The sequence below is a fragment of the Schistocerca cancellata genome, chromosome 1 (assembly GCF_023864275.1).
Source record: "Schistocerca cancellata isolate TAMUIC-IGC-003103 chromosome 1, iqSchCanc2.1, whole genome shotgun sequence".
Taxonomy (NCBI): domain Eukaryota; kingdom Metazoa; phylum Arthropoda; class Insecta; order Orthoptera; family Acrididae; genus Schistocerca; species Schistocerca cancellata.
In genome coordinates, this window is record NC_064626.1 from 411,118,507 (window position 1) to 411,138,773 (window position 20,267).

The 20,267-nt window shown below is 36.8% G+C and overlaps 1 protein-coding gene across 2 annotated transcripts in view; it reads right to left on the bottom strand.

The window, feature by feature from the left end:
- Window positions 1–9,121: 9,121 nt before the first annotated feature.
- The window catches only part of LOC126175750 (uncharacterized), a 443,006-nt gene continuing 431,860 nt past the window's right edge, over window positions 9,122–20,267 (bottom strand). For both annotated transcript variants that reach the window (XM_049922727.1, XM_049922719.1), the window contains 2 exons: window positions 17,043–17,249; window positions 9,122–12,607 (listed from right to left, as the gene is read on the bottom strand). In XM_049922727.1, the coding sequence (XP_049778684.1) occupies window positions 11,739–12,607; window positions 17,043–17,249 (1,076 nt within the window). In that variant the 3' untranslated portion in view covers window positions 9,122–11,738. The remainder of the gene's footprint in view (window positions 12,608–17,042; window positions 17,250–20,267) is intronic.

Here is a 20,267-nt window from a genome sequence, read left to right on the forward strand (position 1 = left end):
AATCTGTCTCGATACAAACGTACCGCGCCACGGCTATTGCGCCGTGCTAATCCATACATCAAACGGGCATCTGCCAACTCCGCATTTGTAAACATTGCACTGACTGCAAAACCACGTTCGTGATGAACACTAACCTGTTGATGCTATGTACTGATGTGCTTGATGCTAGTACTGTAGAGCAATGAGTCGTATGTCAACACAAGCACCGAAGTCAACATTACCTTCCTTCAATTGGGCCAACTGGCGGTGAATCGAGGAAGTACAGTACATACTCAAGAAACTAAAATGAGCTCTAACATGGAAATTAAGCGTTTCCAGACACTTGTCCACATAACATCTTTTCTTTATTTGTGTGTGAGGAATGTTTCCTGAAAGTTTGGCCGTACCTTTTTGTAACACCCTGTATAAGTACTCAACATCAACAAATTTTCCATTCTCCATTGAAGTAGTACTTACAGCATCACTCAAGGAACAATGTCCTCGACATTGCCATGTCTCATTAAGTGCAACAGCAATGTCCCTGGTTCCACTAACATTTACAGTTTCCTCCACTGCACGTTTCATAGATGCTTTTAGACCCAACCATCAAGCACCTAAAAGTATTTTTATGTACTTGCTGAGCCTATTGAGAGGAGGAGGAAGGTCCATCAAACCACAAAACGTTTGAGCAGACTTTTTTCCTTTTGCTATTGCATGCGTTACATACACTAACTTCAAATTCACGTCATATGAATTATGTACAATGTTCGAAGTCATTTTTGAGGTAGATTTATTGCCCAATCTACATAGAACAACTAATTTTGACGCTAAACCCTTCCTGCTACTTTGTTGTTCAGTTATTTCCAGACAGCCTACACTATCTCATTGTTTACATTTCGTCACTTCCTTTATCAAAGAAGATCTGATGCCCATATCGACAACAACAAATCCAATACAAACCTTTCATGCTACTTTGCTGTTCAGTTATTTCCAGATAGCCTACACTATCAAATTGTTTACATTTCACCACTTCCTTTATTAAAGAAGATAAGATGCCCACATCAGCAACAACAAATCCTCTACAGACAGCACCATTGTTAAAACAAAAATTTGAATCGCCAGGAGGCATGTCATGTGGGAGTTTTTTCCCTGAAGAACTGATACATAGGTTACTTTGAACAGTGACAGCCACAGTGGCTGAGCAGTTCTATGCGCTTCAGTCCGGAACTGCATGACTTCTATTGTCGCAGGTTCGAATCCTGCCTCGGGCATGGGCGTGTGTGATGTCCTTAGGTTAGTTAGGTTTAAGTAGTTCTTAGTTCTAGTGGACTGAAGACCTCAGATGTTAAGTCCCATAGTGCTCAGAGCCACTTGTCCCATTTTTTTCAACAGTGTCGCTTGCTTTGTTTGTGACTTGGTTAACACGAAATTTCCTTACATTGAATTTCTTGATGTGTGGCATAGTTCTTATTTCCTGCACACTAAAGGATGTGTAGTTCTACAAATACATGTAGCACTTGGGCAATAAACATTCAGTAACACGTGAACAAACTGTTTCAGCGAAACAAAATTAAATACTAGGAAAGTTAACCATTGACAGACACTAGAAACCTGCGCTGTTACCAACATATACAATGTATCATACATTCAATAGCTGGAAACAGAAAGTTTACAGTTCTTTTCGAAATAATACTTGTTTCTGTAACAGAAATAAAGGGGTGTGGCGGCGTACATGACCGTAAATTTCAAATTTGGCATATGTACGTCATTTTTCGTTTCAAACACCCTATATATATATATATGTCTGCTTGTGTTTGTATATGTGTGGATGGATATGTGTGTGTGTGCGAGTGTATACCCGTCCTTTTTTCCCCTTAAGGTAAGTCTTTCCGCTCCCGGGACTGGAATGACTCCTTACCCTCTCCCTTAAAACCCACATCCTTTCGTCTTTCCCTCTCCTTCCCTCTTTCCTGATGAGGCAACAGTTTGTTGCGAAAGCTCGAATTTTGTGTGTATGTCTGTGTTCGTTTGTGTGTCTGTCGACCTGCCAGCACTTTCATTTGGTAAGTCACATCGTCTTTGTTTTTAGGTATATATATATATATATATATATATATATATATATATTGACTTTATTAAATTCGATAGCCTTCCCTAATTATGACTTTATTAAATTCTACCGAGCGAGGTAGCGCAGTGGTTAGCACACTGGACTCGCATTCGGGAGGACGACGGTTCAATCCCGCGTCCGGCCATCCTGATTTAGGTTTTCCGTGATTTCCCTAAATCGCTCCAGACAAATGCCGGGATGGTTCCTTTCAAAGGGCACGGCCGACTTCCTTCCCTAATCCAATGAGACCGATGACCTCGCTGTCTGGTCTCCTTCCCCGAAACAACCAACCAACCAACTATTAAATTCTATAGTCTTTTCTAACTCAATACCATTAGCGATAAAACAGATCATAGAAGAAAGCACTGAATCCAATAGTAGAAGCAGCAAAAAGGAGAACTAATTTTAAAACGTAGATAAGTTGGATATAACAAACAAAAACACAAAAATATTTTATCCAGTTCGTACAGGCTATAATGCATCAAATAATACTCGAGAATCTGTCCAAGTTTTGTGCAACAAAATCAGAGAATCTTAACATCTGATAAGACTATTGATATAGCAGATACCTCATTTAGTATTCAAAAGTTAGCGATTCCTAGAGGCAGCAGTGGAGGTAAAAAGCTAATAAATTTAGTTGATAATAAAAAGACTAAAACTGTATTAGTAGAATTAATAACAGTGATAATCTGTGTTGCCCTAGAGCAATAATAGTTGCATTAACATACCAGACAAATAATATTTTAGATAGAGAACCAACTACTGACGAAATTAAGAAAAATTGGAGAAGAATATAAATACAAATTACAAAAAGAGTTAACAAAGATATTATGTAGCCAATTAGGTGAATACAATGAAGAAGGATTTGCTCTAGATGATATTGAAAATGTTAAGTAACTACTAGATATTCAAGTTAATCTTGTATGTGCAAAAAATTTCAATTCTGTTACTACTGTGGTCCCACGAAAGCAATAAAGATATATCTGTATAATAATGAAAACCATTTTGATGTAATTAACTGTATGTGAGCATTCTTAGGGTCATCATACTTCTGTGATAAATGTAACAAACAATACAACAACAGGAACAAGCATAAATGCAAAATAGAGAGAGAAATCAGTATATTAGGCAATAAATAAGACCACAGTGATGAGAAAAATAAGATTTAATTTGAAAACTGCAATAGATACTGTTGTAATGAAGAATGTTTAAAAAATCACTAAAAAATTGTGACACAGCTTATAAACTTGAAAAGATTTGTTTGAGTCTCTAAGGAATGAAATAAATAGGAAGCGCAGAGAAGCTAAGACGAAATGGCTGCCTGAAAAATGTGAAGAAATCGCAAAAAGAAATGATAGTCGGCTGGACTGACTGAGCATGTAGGAAAATCAAAATAAACTTCTTTGACATTGAAAATGAAGGTTGGTAACATTAAGAGTGCAATGCAAATTCCACTGCTAAATGCAGAGGAGAGAGAGCGGATTAGTGGAAAGAGTACAATGTATACAGTAAGAAAGTAATAAGAATAATAACGGATTCTGATAAAACAGAACATTGTAAACCTCTGTTTATTAAATTGCAATGTCTTACAGTAGTAAACTTATTCATCTACAATGTTTTATTGTACATTAGAAACAATGTCTCTAATTTTGTGTTAAGAAGTGATATTCATAGCCATAATATTAGAAACAGAACATCTGTAGATGTACCATATCATAGATTATCAAAATCACAGAACTCCTACCTAGTTCTTTGACTAAGGATGTTTAATAGACTAAGTGCTGACTTTAAAGAACTACCTGTAAATATTTTTAAGCTAAATTATACAAGCTACTAGCAAACAATCTGTTTTACACCACTGATGAATTTTTTGAAGATGAAAATACTGTATTCTAATGTGTACCTATTTTATGTGAAACAATTTACATCAATATAGTAGTTTATGTAGAAACATATGCTCTTGACTTTCTCTATTGCTGTAATGAGCCGAATGACAATAAAATTGTATTATTATTATTATTATTATTATTATTATTATTATTATTAACGAAGGCCTCTATGAGGGGGAAGATACGTCTCATGTGACAGAAGAAGAAACGGGAGTTGATTCAGAAGAGATAGAGGATCCAGTAATAGAATTAAGAATTTAAAAGAGCTTTGGACAACCTAAGATCAAACAAGACAGAAGGGGTAGATAACATTCCATTAGAAATTCTAAAATCATTGGTGAAGTGACAACAAAACAACTAGTAACGTTGGTGTGTAGAACGTATGAGTCTGGCGACATACCATCCGACTTTTTGGAAAATATCATCCGGAGACTGCAAGAGCTGACAAGTGCAAGAATTATTGCACAATCAGCTTAACAGCTCATGCATCCAAGTTACATACAAGAATGATATACAGAAGAATGCAAAAGAAAATTGAGGGTATGTTACATGACAATCAGTTTGGCTTTAGGGAAGGTAAAGGCACCAGAGAGGTCATTCTGACATTGCAGTTGATAAGGGAAGCAAGACTAAAGAAAAGTCAAGACACATTGTTGACCTGGGAAAAGCATTCAACAATGTAAAATGCTGTAAGACGTTTGAAATTCTGAAGAAAATAGGGGTAAGCTATAGGGAGTGAGGGTAATATACAATATCTACAAGAGCCAAGAGGAATAATAAGAGTAGACGACCAAGAGCGAAGTGTTCAGATTAAAAAGGGTGTAAGACAGGGATGCAGTCTTTTGCCCATACTGTTCAATCTGTACATCAAAGAAGCAATGATGGAAATAAAAGAAAGATTAAGGAGTGGGATTAAAATTCGAGGTGAAAGGATACCAGTGATACGATTCACTCAAGGCATTACTATTCTGAGTGAAAGTGAAGTAGAATTGCATGAGATGCTGACTGGAATGAACAGTCTAATGAGTGCAGAGTATGGATTGAGAGTAAATCGAAGAAAGATGAATGTAATGAGAAGTAGCAGAAATGAAAACAGCAAGAACCTTAACATCAGGAGCGATGGTCATGAAGTAGATGAAGTTAAGGGATTCTGCTACCTAGGCAGCAAACTAAAAAGTGATGGACAAAGCAAGGAGCACATAAAAAGCAGCCTAGCACTGGAAAAAAGGGCATTCCTGGCCAAGAGAAGTCTGCTAGTCTCAAACATAGTCCTTAATTTGAGGGAAAAATTCCTGAGAATGTATATCTGGAGCACAGCATTGTATGGTAGTGAAACGTGGACTGTGGGAATCAAAGCATTTGAGATGTGGTGCTACAGATGAATGTTGGAACTTAAGTGGACCGATAAGGTAAGAAATGAGGAGGAAAAAAATAATTTGGACCTGGCAACACTGGACTCTGAACACAGCAAATAAAAGGAGCTCCAGGTACAGTGCTATTGGTGTGGAATTATTAGACAGGCGGCAAATGCACTTTTTAATAGCGTAGCCTTGAGGAAGACATAATCAGAGAGTTATCTCAGCAATCAAACATAGGTATAAGTTCAAAATGGTGAGGCATGTATTGTTATATCCTGCTAAAGGCACATCTTCTTTGCCTATACCATAATAATTTATGATCATCCACTAACTTTTCTAATAGTTGAGCAACCATTTTGATGTGTAGTACTTTATGTTCTACAAAAACTAATGTTTATATCAGTAGAATAATATGCTTACTGTTTGCATAACAGATTGATTACTTCAGGATCAGTAGCACTTAAAAGTGTGTTTTGCAGTGTTGTAGCAACCTATTTCTGAGAGCTATTGTTGGATTGTTATTACACACTACATGTAAGCCTTTGCGATAACTTTTGATGGTTCAGTATACATCCAGAACAGTGTACTTCCATACTCTGCTGTTTTGTTGTTATAACTGAATTATACCTTACACTGTGTTTCCTGATTGTCATGTTTATCTTATATTTAACTGCATAAATGTGTGTGGAACACACGCAGGATAGGGCTGGTCTGCTATTATCAGTATTATTCTCTTTTTCACTTCAAAACTCTTCACTACATGAAATTAACTGCTGAAAATACGTCATGCTGGAGAAATTACGGTATACTCTCCTTGCTATTTGGAAATCTGTGGGATTCTCCTCAAAGTTTTTCATTAGATATATTACCATTCTTCTGGCACAGCTCCTGTGTATTTGCAAATGGTGAAGTTCAGCTTTCCTATTACAAAATATTTCCAAATTACTTTTCAGAAAATTTGTGAATGTTGGTTCTTTACTGAAAGAACATTGCAGCAATGTTCATCAATATCACGTAAACTCTTATACACTGAAAGTTTAAAGGCTTATCAGCCAAATACCTTGAAGTCATTGTTAGTTTAATACTTCTTTTTCAGGAGAAGTACACTCCAGTGATCTTCTCATACAAACACCACACCAAATCCAGGATGCCCATACATCTGGACAACAGGCACTGCAGCCCTGTTTCCCCCTCCCCCTCCCCCTCCCCCTCCCCCCATGCCACTCTCAAAGCCAGGAAAAAATATTTTATATTCAGGTGTTGTTCTGTTTTTCTACCCCCCCCCCCCCTGCCTCCCCACCCACCAACCCTCTACAAACTATCATAGGCACCCTTGCACCCAATGCAGAGATGTCTCTACTATAATTTTCGTACTTAACATTGACTTAGTCACTAGTTTTGTTTGTTAAAAGACATGCTTCTGTACACTGTGAGCTCCATGTAAAAATATTTGATTGCAGGGTGTGTTTAACAGATAACTACAAGCTGCAGAACACCCAGCATATATGATTTCCAATTTCCTTTATTCATACTATTATCAAAATGGACACTTACCTCACAGATTCTCATCAAGCTGATACCTCAAAATGCTAGAATTCAAAGAATTTGTTCAAAAATTGTTTACATTGGACAACATAATTTTCAAGAAACTTTTGTACACTCAGAATCTCTAATGAGTGGAATTTCAACTCTCATTGTAGAATTTGATATGAGACAAGTTTGAAGTTAGAGCATAATGCTTAATGGAATGTTGAAAACTCTCAAGAATTGTTTTTCTAATTAGCTCTACATTTTCCATAGTCCAAGACTTCCAAATTTAATTACCGTATTTAATCGAATCTAAGCCGCACTCGAATCTAAGCCGCACCTGAGAAATGAAACTCGAAATCAAGGAAAAAAATTTTCCCGATTCTAAGCCGCACCTGAAATTTGAGACTCGAAATTCAAGGGGAGAGAAAAGTTTTAGGCCGCACCTCCAAATCGAAACAAAGTTGGTCCATTGTAATATGAAACACAATTTAGGTCAAATGAATGACGATACAGCTACAGTTGTTTGGTTCGAGTCGTAAGCTTAGCAGTTAGCTTTACCAGGTAGCCATTGCTATGCGTCAGGCGCTCCGTCTGTATTTATACGGGTACCCTTCCTTTTTCACGTGCTTCGTCTGGTTTGAATTGATTGCTTATTTTTCTTTGATCTGATAAGTGCCGTTCTCTTTGTTATAGGTGTTTACGTCACTCTAAGCTGAAAATGCATTACTGTGCTGTGTCATGCATTGTTTGTCGCATTCTGATAATGAGTGTTTACGACCTGTCGCCGCTCGCGGCATGGCTTGCTCTTGTGCACGCTACCGCCGCTTTTTTTTTTTTTTTTAAAGGAATCATCTTATTGGCGAAACAATGGCAAGAGACTGCTATTTGCTGTTGCTTACAATACTGCTTTCTTTGATAATGATCAAAAAGAACCAAATAATGGACTGCATATAATAGAAGATGTTCTGAACGAGAGTTTAGCGGAAATTTTTCTCCATTTGAAAATCTTTGCAGACGCCTCTTTGGCACATTAAATTCTGCACAGAACTTAGAGTCATCTTAGATTTAAAAATCTAGTCAATTGCCGTGCTTCATTTCTGACTGTATCACTATTAGGCATAAGAATAATACGAATATAAACATGACATGATATGTATATTCTTCCGCCTTTGCTGTTGTCTCACTCTAGTATTGTAGTTTATTAGGCAGACAGGATTTAAATGAGATGGCAGCAAACACGAAAGAATACATGGCAAAATGTTTATATCCGTATTATTCTTATGGTAAAGAGAATATTGCATGTGATTCACAATTCATAATAGTTCCTATTAGCAACCATCTCTTCTCACAGGTAGGAAAAAAATTCAGAAATCAGAAAGTAGAGTTGGCCATATTGAAAAAAATCCCAAACAGTCTTGCCAGTCAGATTTTCGTAGTACATTGAAATGCTGCTGCATTCGAAGATGAACAAAACGGAATTTGTATTTACTTCGTTGGATAATGTATGAAAATGCAGTGGTTGAAACTCGTGGCGGAGAAAAAAAGCTCGTCTTCCAACCTTTTTTTTTTAATTTATTTACTGACGCAGAGGTTTTGGCACCAGTATTTATCTTTGTGCCTGCAAAGCATGCTTGCGTAGCGCTACATATATTCGACGGCAGAAGTTAGTTGTGGCGGCACCTACCAACATTTTTCAGAACTTCCGCTTACTTTGCACTCGATTCTAAGCCGCAGGTGGTTTTTTGGATTACAAAAACTGGAAAAAAGTGCAGCTTAGATTCGATTAAATACGGTAGCTAATATTCTCATCATACCTAATTCCACTAATTCTGTTGTGTGAAATAATTTAAAAAGGACACTTATTAATAGCCAGAGATCACCCCCATTAAATATAACAACAATCTCCCAGAAACATACTGCAAAGTAATAACAGAATCATTATTTGTGACGCACTGCTCAATAGTCAAAACATTAAGTGTTCCTCATGAAAGTGCATAGTCTCAGGTAGTCACACGCAAGTGGGAGAGTGTCATTAAACCTGTCAGTACCACATTGAAAAACTTGTACATTTTGTGCCGTCTGTAGAAGCTCTTGTTATTCTCTGCATTTCAGCCATCATTATCCTTGCCTGCACAAAATGCTTTTCAGGTGATTAAAATAAAAGCAAGTTTATTTTTTGTCAGGAGTGAAACAAACAAAAACTAATGCTCATGGAAGTAACATTTTTTACAAACGCCTCTGTAGTAATAGCTTCATGGATTCTTGTAGTAACAGTGATACTGATTGTTTCTTAGGTACTATAGTTATTTCTACTCTCATAAACTTCAGTATATTTCTAAAAGAAGGAAACGGCAGTCACTTCACAGGCAGCAAAGAGTTTGCTTCAATGTGATCCTTTAGTTATGGTATGTTACAAAAAACAACAAAAAATAACAGCAAATTAAAGACTTGTTGAATGGAAAGTAAGAGCACACCATAAAACATTATGTAATAACACTATCAGACAAGGACCTGAGCATGCATTAAGAGTTAGGTATATGAAAAGTAAATGTTTAGGACTCATTTTTGTTACTATCAGTTTTTTCACTCCGTTTATTTTTTTGTTATAATTTGAACAATCATCATCCAAAATAACATAAATACATTAAGAATACACTATTATGAAATTAATCTCACGTGCGCATATTACTTTTAAAAGCTTTTTCTTCTTCTTCTTTTATTATGGAGTGTCTTACAGAACTAATAATTATGATGGTCAGAGTTGCAAATGTTAATTTGCACCAATGAATGACATTTCTCCATAAACTATTGCTTTATTTTACTAAAGTGCCTAACCTGTCACAGCACTCACTTTAAGAACTAACTACTTGCAATGTTTACTATTTAATAAGTCTACACACACACCAAAAAGCATTACAAAATAATGTAACAAAAATCAACAAGACAACATGGAAACACAAAACCAAGAACTTCCTTTGAGAGTTCTCCATTTATTCTGTATAATTAATTAAAGCCTCTGTTTGGCACCTTTTATCACCTCTTCATGATAAATATAAGTCTATCACTAAGTAACACTTTGGATATTTAAATATTACAGCAAAATATGTCCACAGTGCTCTATGAAATGCATATTCTGATATTCTACTTTAGAAACCTAAATAATAATAATATTATCACATTGAGTCTAAATTACTTTACAATACTCATGCAAATAAATAACCAAGCCATAATGTTATTCATTGCCAACACATTTTATTTTAAAAATTATAAGAAGCTAAATGTCACCAAGAGAACATTTTGAACAAATGTGTTGCTTAGTTAAGCTAAAAGGGGAATATAAAGCTACATTCAGTTCCAGTGATCTTGAAAAAATTAAATTATAATTCCATAAATATTACAGATTAAGTAAATACTTTAGGAGTAAAGGAGTCCACTCATTGAATAGCACTGTCCAGCCAGAACAACATAGAGTACTGGTGTGTGTGTGTGTGTGTGTGTGTGTGTGTGTGTGTGTGTGTGTGTTGTACTCTAACTCAACAAAGGATTTTTTCCAAATGCTAGCAAGTATTCTTCCTCTTTGGTGTGTTTTTGTTGATGACTCAATCTTATGGTATTTGGTGAGTGGTCTCCTTTATTCCTAAAGTATTTACATTTTGCCAGAACTTTCCTTACTATATTTAAAGATTACATAAAGAATTTTGAATTGGTTTGAACATCTCAGTTCCTTTTATAACAAAGCAAAGTGGACACATTCTCAAAAGACTGGAAGAACTTAATATCTACATATTATAATTTAAATAAAAGTTTAAACACAGTATCATAAAAATGTTACAGTCTTGATGAAAGAAGGTCTTTTTGTTATTTGTACATGTGTGATATAGTACTTTACTAAACAGATTACACAATTTTCATGGTATGAAGGAATGACAAGAATGCTGTGGCAAGAACTGATGGTGTTATTATGGTTAGTGACAAGATTTTTTTATCTCAAATAGATATAACTGGACTGAGGTAATACTGTAATCACATTTCCTGCACACAAGTAAATTCGGTGGGTGAGGCCTGTCAATGGTGGAAAATATGAGGTGCATGTATATTCACATAAAAAGATGCATTTCTTTCCCTTGCTGAATGGGCTTCTTTACAAAGTGAAATGCTCTTTTAACTGTTTGTAAATACTAGGCCAGACGAAATCTGCAGACTTTTATCTAACAAATTTTCACTAAAATGCTAAAATGCAACAAAAATAAAAGCTCTTTCTTGAATGAAATGCAGGACTGTGAATGCACATATATTAAAAAATAAATTAGCGTATGTCATTATATGACATGACTACAAAAATGTTCTCAGTGGACTCACTTATCCCAAAATCAAATCAAGATTTGATGATTTTCCATACTTTAGGCTCAAATACAGATTACTTAAAAAGTACTAAATATTGTAAAAGTGTTGTTAATACTTTTATTTTGCCACAAATATGTTATGAATGCTAGAGCCTTAATGACATTTTAAAAAAGTTGCAGATGTGAGCAAATGTGTTACCTTTCAATGTTTTTGTAACACATATTATGCTATATTAATATAAGATGCTATAATGTAAGAAATTTCTAAGCAAGTAAAAAAAATGGAACTTCTGCAGATATGTAACGCAACTATAATTTATTTGCAATTCTGGAATCTCTCTCCTCAGAAGTATTTGTTTATCTACATGAAACTCTTATACTAAATTTACAGATAAAATATTCAAAACCATGTGCACAGTAACACACAATAGTGAGCCCATCTGAGTGAACATTATAATGTGTAGTCCTTGTGCACCTGCTGTCATAAGTCTTATGCTGCTTTGCACTGACACTAAAGAAAGACGTTATGTCAGCAGTCAAGTGGTCTGCATTGAACCCCTACTTCAGTGCACATGCACTCCAGACATGGACCTGAGAGTTCAGAAATAATACGACCAACACGATACATGCGTCCATAGATATTGCACCCAGCCAGTTTCAGCAAACCTGAGGCAGCACCTGGGTCTGCAGACAGTATTTGTGGCTGGTCAGTAGTTGTTAGTGATCCATTTGGCAATGTTGTTAACATGTCTTTATCATTTTCATTTTTTTCTCTTTTGTGGGTACTAGAATCAGTAATGAAAACAGCTGACATTTCTGATGAGTCACTGACATTATGCAAATTATTTAAATTCATAGTATTTATATTACTGTGGTTTTTACTTATTGTAATCAGTGATGGAGGCTTTGAAGCGTTAAACATGTTTGGAGACATCTTTGTTGAAACATTAGGTGAATCAACAGGGAAGAGAAACTGCAAAACACTATCAAATAAATGAGCTGAATCATCTTCATCTTTCATTTCTGTTTCATTTTTCGAGCTATCATTAACTGGACCAGGACCTGTTAATAGAAAAGGTAATTTTTCAAGAGTGATGTTACTTCTTGGACTTGATGTTTCATGCTGTTCTGATGATTTATCAGTTGCAGGAGTCTCACTGGTAATAATTGGCATTGGAGTTGTAGAGGTGCGTAGGTCAAGTAACATCATATCACCAATGAGAGCCGGGAGATCAGGTGCTGGTTCTGTACGAATAACATCACGAAATGGGTCAGGTGTCACAACACCAGATGCCACAGTTACAGGCTTCCGTGTCACTCCTGGTATGATATTTGGTTTTATGGGGGGTGCAGGTAGCTGTGGTATGTCTACAGCTGTTGTTGGCGAACTCATATCACCTGCAAGTATTATAAATAGTATTAAAGAGTGAAGACACCAATAAAATTGAAACTTTGTTCATACTCTTACCACCTTGCTCTCATGCTGCAAACATTCACTTAATTTGTCTCTCCTAGTAAACAACATAGATAACTAAAGGATGTGTTAGCTTAACATAAAAAATCATAATTAAAAAACACTGAGATCTTAAGTCTAAAATTAATCAATTCCTCACTGAATAGACTGTATATTTCTGCACGTAAATGTTTGTAATGTACAAGCCTGTGTGCATGAATTCATTTATCATTGTTTAGTCAGTAATCGTAAGAGAACTTTACAGCCATGAGCTCTTGGCAGTGGAAGACAGGACCACTGTGGCAAGGTGAAAGAAGAGGGATGTAGTTCTTTGGAAATTGGCCTTTGACTGGGAAAAAACAAAGCTTTAGTGTGCAAGAAACTGAAATCAGTAAGCACTCATTTTAATTATGAATTTGGTTTCAAAGGTCTTAAAAAGTAACTATCATAAATTTACTGTAAAACCAACATCATGAGACCATTTTAATAATGTTTCTCCATCTGAGCAATAAAATGATACAGATCAGCAATAATGATCTGCAATCACTCAAGCTTTTGGCCATGAAACCTTCAAATATCAGGAACCTAGAAATGTAGGGATAATTTCTGATACAAAATCTTTTTGAGCCCAAACCACTGTAACTGCCTCTTCAAGAAATGACAGAAAAGTGAAGAGAGCAGAAGAGATCAAAAGAATAGAAGATCTTCTTGTACACAGAAAAATACTGTTTTGAAAAAAGAAATTTTCTAGCAGCTATTAAAAAAATATATTCCGAAGAAAATTATTTGTCTCTGAATAATTACCTACATGTGCTTGTGAGAGTACTTAAATGACAGTTTTGCTCCTGCATTATGTATTTCTTAATAGCAGAACTGCATTTATTTTTGCATTGGTGAATGTGTAAGAGCTTAGTTGATAGACAGACATACAATCAGTTACAATACAATATAATAGAAGATACACACACTAACAAGAAACATATACGTTCTTCCTTACCTATATACTCTTGTGCAAATAGCCCGTATCTAACAGTTCTTTTTTAAAAAAGAAAAGAAAAGAAATTTAGCTATTAAATCCTTATGTACCTCACAACCAATCTTGCTTGCCTTTTTTGAAACAGTTGCCAATACAGACAAATTCCCAAAGTCCTGGTAAATCTCATCTCAACTGCACAGTGTGAAGGACAGTACTACAGATGGTAGAACACACTGTTAATTCCCTTGTAGCCTTATAAGTCAAAGTTTTTAAAGCTTTGTTACTGTAACCTCAAAACAAGTAAAAGAAACTGAGTCTGTAATTTCAATATTCACACAGAGGAATCATGCAGTTTTATTAGTTTTAAAGATAAATGTGCTTGTTACTTGTATGTCGTATTATCAAAGTTAAGATGGGATACAGTGATCATGAGGCTGTCTTGTTATCACTGGAATTATTTTCAGAGAAAATATCTCCCATTAAAATAACTGAGTGCAGGGATTTCAGCGATGGCAATGTAGCAAACTTTTGCAACATGTTAAGCCGAGAAACATGGGATGAAGTGTTCAATGAAACAGATGTAAATAGAACGTTTGATAACTTTCATGGATCATATAAGTACTATTTCGACATAGGCTTCCCACTAAAACAGGGTAAATTAAAACCAATGAGAAACAAAAGTTTGATTACTAAGGGGATAAAAATCTCCAGCGCAAGGAAAATATTTCTACATTTGTATAAAAAACAAAAAAATATCATTAGAAATGCAAAATTATATCAAAGAATACAGTAAGACCTACCACAAAGTTATTAAAGAGGCAAAGAAAAGGGGAAATGAAGAATACATCCACAAATCAATGCTATGCTGTGTATGGGCTTTACACCCTGCAGATCAGCAGCCCTTCTCACAGCAAAGGTATATCAAGTGATCTAATCTTGAATGGGTTACTTTAGCAACCTACAGAGTTCAATTGTGCACACTGCCTAGGCCATCAGGTGGCAGTGCAGGTAGTTTCTCTAGTATCTCTGCATGGCCTGGGTATTTAAGGTGAGCAAAGTTGCTCAGAGATGCATTCTGTTGCTGAGTATGGACTGCATCTGGAGTTCCACAATCAGAGCCCAATCGGAACCCTTGCTTTGTGCGATGGTGTGCCACATCAGGTACCAATCAACAGAGCCACCAATGCCTGCCTTCACCATTGTCAGGACTTGGCCTCTGCATTGGAGACATCCAGGAATTTGATTATTAGCCATTGACCTTCATTACTTTATTTTGATCAATATTAAAAGACAATCCAATGTTGAACGATGCTCTTTATTGGCTCAAAAATGATGCATTTCACCCAGGTAGGGCATCATCAGATTATCTGGAAGTACAGTGAAAAACAGACATACTAAACAGCTGTGGGGGGGGGGGGGGGGGGGGGGGTGGGGGGGGGGAGTCCTGTCCTAAGCTACCATACTCGAAAGTGAAAACTAAAAACATGAAGATTTAAGATGTAAAGGATAGGAAAGCATACACAAAATGTCGTAACTACTGCCAAAAAGCATTTATCCATACACCTAAAATACCCCACATATGAACATGAAAAACTCTGTGAGAGATGGTATAAGAACCACCAGGAATAAACCTACAGAAGAATACTTAAAAGGTGTAACTGCTGGTTTACGTCATGAGATATGGGTGATGTGTCCAGTGACTATAACACCAGTTGGTCCCACTGGAATCAGTTAATTCATGCAAAGACATGGATGTATACAAAATCGAATGATCACATAGGTTCAGTCAGGGTAAAATAGGTGGCAGACTTTAGTTTACTGGTAGACTACTGGGGAAATGCAAAAGCCTACAAAGGCAATTTCTTGAAAACCATTCATATGACCCATCCTAGAATATTGCTCAATTGGGTGAAACCCATGACAATGTCACAGAGATGCTGAAGAAACTGAACTGGCAGACTCATGAAGATAGATGTGAACTCTACTGAGAAACACTATTTACAAAGTTTCAGGAACCATTTTTCAATGAAGTCTCTAAGAATATAATCTACCCAATGTGTACCGCTTCTGTAGGAATCTTGAGGACAAGATTAGGTTAACTGCAGCACACGCTGAGGTATTTAAACAGTCATTCTTCCCATGCCCCATATTTGAATGGAATGGAAAGAAACCCTAGTAACTGGTACAATGGGATGTGATCTTTGCCATACACTTTACAGTAGTTTGTGGAGTATAGATGGAAATGTAGATAGGGTCTGGTCATCTTGTAGTAACACTAGACAAATTGACCCCCATAACACTGTGGGAAAAAACTATATGCATATATGAAGATAGTAACTGTTCTCGAAAGAACAGATACCATTATTGATCGTGCAGCTTCTCTAGAATAAATGATAATTGATTGAAACCCGCAGGTGCCGACAGGTGTTGTTGATATACCTCGATGGGGACAGCTGAAAATATGTGCCCTGATCGGGACTTGAACCCAGGATCTCCTGCTTACATGGCAGATGCTCTATCTATCTGTCACCGAGGACACAGATGAATAGCATTACTGCAGTGAATTATCCCTTGCACGCCTCCTGTGAGACCTACATTCCCAACTGTCCACAATACACATACGTAATGTACCTAGTAGATATTTGCCCACCCACTCATTACTCATGAACACTAAGGTGACGATTCCCGTAAGAGTTTGGGCAACCTGTGTGCATTCGCACAGATGAAGGTCAATGGCCGGGTAGCCTGTAACTATATATATGAAGATAGTAACTGTTCTCGAAAGAACAGATACCATTGATGACCGTGCCTCTTCTCTAGAATAAATGATAATTAATTGAAACCCCCAGCTGCCGACAGGTGTTGTTGATATACCTTGATGGGGACAGCTGAAAATGTCATCAATGGTATCTGTTCTGTCAAGAACAGTTACTATCTTTATATACATATTTAAAGGCTACCCAGTCATTGACCTTCGTCTGTGCGAATGGGCACAGGTTGCCCAAACTCTTATGTGAATCATCACCTTAGTGTGTGCGAGTAATGAGTGGAGGGGCAAATATCTATTAGGTACATTACGTATGTAGATTGTGGACAGTTGGAAAGGTAGGTCTCATGGGAGGCATGCAAGGGATAAGTCTCTGCAGTCACGCTATTCCTCTGTGTCTTCGGTGGCTCAGACAAATAGAGCATCTGCCATGTAAGCAGGAGATCTCGGGTTCAAGTCCCAGTCAGGGCACACATTTTCAGCTCTCCCCATCGAGGTATGTCAACAACACCTGTCGGCAGCTGAGGGTTTCAATTAATTGTCATTTATTTAAAATACTACCAATATGGGCATAATTGATGGTTCCCTTTCTTGCATATAAGAAGAGAGATTGAAATTTTGCGTTTTTAATACTCACCACAAAGTACCCTAGGGCAACATGTATTAAGATCAAGATGAGTTGCTGTTGGTGTAGTACGGCAGCCTGGTGGAGGAGGAGGGCATGCTGCTGCTGGTGATAACTGGCAAAGAATTTCGCCAAAGTAACACGCACACGTAGAGCACCTAGTTCCACCGGGTACCACTGCTCCATGCCGATACTCATGGCCATCTGAGAGACATCTTTCTGCAACATTCAGCAGCTTTTTCACAAAGTAATACATTTGGAAATGAAAGTAATTTACATTAATTCTAACTTTCTAATTAGTTACTTTACTGGCATAAACATAGCATGAATGCAATTTCATCAACAATAATTAACGGTTAAATCTTTCTATTTGTACATGAAATATTTCCATGCACCAGTCAGATGTCATAAAATTGTTGCTGAAATTAAATCTGGTAACAGAAAATAAAATAAAACATGATATTAAAAATAAATGTGCACTCCAGAGCTTTCTGCTTTTGTGGGAATGTTTATTAACTGAGACATGCATAGAACTACATTCATAATTATGACAAAGAAGAGTTTAATCCAACAGAATCAAACAACAAAGTGTCACTCAATGAGAGTAGTTTTCTCCTGTAGCTTTTTTCCTTGTTTATCTCTGCCCTCTATCATTACATTACATTACAGGGAACAATGCCAAAATAAAGAGATGTTGCAAAACTAAACAATTAAACACTATAATAATTAGGTTACCAGCACCACCATCATCATCAGGAATGGTGAAAATATGGTGGCAAAGTAAAAGCAGAAATTCTGAATTCTATTTTCAGTTATTTGTGGAAGTTTAAATATCTTGGTGAGGTTATTACCTGGAATGTTAATGAAAGAGCATCAATAGATAGTAGAACATTTAAACTTCAGCAAGTGCAGAGAACCACCTAAAAAAAATGATCTCTCTCAATAAATGCTAAATTTCAACATTACTCCTCCGTCTTTAAACCGGAAGCAACAAATCCAAGTGAAACAAGCAACAACTGACAAATTGCAGAAAGTTGATAGAAGAATACTCTGAACAATTATCAGTAAGAAACATCAAGTTAATGGGCAGTGAAGACTTTTGCTCAATTCAGTAGTGAATAAAGAAAGTGAATCCATTATTGATACAATGCAGAAAAGAAGGATTGCATTTTTCAGCCACATATCTTGCCTACCCAGTGTGCGATTTCCTGGGGGGGGGGATTTCCCCCTCTCTGCATCAGACCATCCCCTCCTCTGGTTTTAGTTTATGCATCCCAACCTAGGATGGTTATTTCTCACGCACCGGAGTAAAACTTTACATATAATTTAAATTTGTGGAGCCGAACACTGAAAGTTTTTAATACAGTCTTACAATTAATACTATTGCTTATTAATTTTGAAAAAGTGTTATCTAGTAGTTATTGTTGTTGTCATCAGTCCAGAGACTGATTTGATGCAGCTGTCCATGCATGTAGTAGTTAAGCATTTCAAAACCTTTAGAACTAAATCATCATTATCATGTTGTCATTGTTGCTTTCGTCTAAGGTGCATCATCCGTTTACTTGCAAGGGAAGTAGTGTGGCAGTCATACCGCAGCAGTCATACCGCAGAGTTGGGTGAGCTGGGGGCTGAAATTCCCACCCTGGGCTCTGACACAGGGTGATGACCGGCCCGGTACCTGTGCGAACATTTACTGTTAGGCCACCTTTTGGCAACGGTATGGCATGGACTAACGCTCCTGGGATGAAAGCACAAAGTAGTGCAAAGTGAGCAACGGTACTGATCAGACAGGATCGGACAGTCTGACCTCGCTAGCCGCGAACCACGTGGGTGGAGCTTAACACAGGCTCCCCAGCATCACATACTCCAAATTAATTGGTGCCATTCGTTCGTTGCCTCGCGTCTGCCAAACACGGAGATCTTCACACGTTCCCACTTCAGTAGCTTCATTAGTGAGTTGAGTGCATCCAGGCCTGTAAGAACTATGGAATTTCAGGATGCCATTCAAACAAAGCAAAATTTCTGACTTTCTTAAGAGCAGTGCATTACTTGATACGTGTACAAACTCTGACAGTCAGGATACTAACACTTGTGCTAAAAGAGTAAAATAGACTGTGAATGTAAAAAAGAAAATGGTAAGGGTGGTGCTAATACAGGGGAAGAGACTGAATCTCCAGTGACTGAAAACTGTGACACGTCTCAAGGTAGGAATGGGAGTAACAGTACTCTTGAGATTATAGTAGGAAATTGTGTTGCCTTATCACTTTTTCAAAATCGGCAAAAGACTAAGCCGTGGCTGTCCGTAAATGACAAAAACTTAGTAATATGCATAGTGTGTTCACAAGTTTGTGAACTTAAGCAGGAAAGCAGTGAACGTGTGCGTATCAATAACGCGTTTTTAGCTAGTGTTTCTGCTAATAACGCCAAAAAACTAAATGATGAAATCGGAGATCATGCAAAGTGTAAATCACACATGAAGTGCGTAGAAATCATGAGTACAAAAGAAAAGAAAAGTTTAGAAAAATGCGTCATTGAAGTGCAAAGTTGTGGGGAAAGCGGCATCAAGAAAAAGTAATCGCAACTGCTTCGTTTTTTCAGATCTGCATATGTAATAGCTAAACAGAAATTATCATTCAAATCGTATCCTGCAGTAATCTAACTACAAAAGCTTAATGGTTTATCAGTTGGTAGTATGCTTCATTTGGACCATGCATGCCGAAATATCACTATGTTTGTAGGAGAAGAAATGAAAAAGAATCTTGCTCAATTCCTTGCAGAATCAGGTACAAACTTTAGTATCATGATGGACGAAAGTACAACAGTTTCCAATGAAACTTGTTTATTAATATATATACGTTTGTCCTTTTAGGGAGTTGCTTGCGATTATTTTTTTGACATTGTTGAATTAGAAAGTGGGACAGGAGAATGCATTTTCAGCACACTGTTAGCAGCTCTTGAAAAGTATGGCATTACAAATGATGAACTAAAAAACCACCTTGTAGGTATCACAACAAATGGTGGCTCAACAATGCTTGCACCTTGCAAAGGCATAGCCGCTCTACTGCGTGGTCATTTACCTGTCGTTCATTGTATGAACCACAAAATGAAATTAGCTGTCCATGATGTTATGAATGATGTAGCAAATGTATACCGTATACAGGTTTTTTTTAGATTCCTTATATTCTGTGTTTTCTCAAAGTCCCAAAAATCAGAGACTACTACAAAGTATTTCACAAG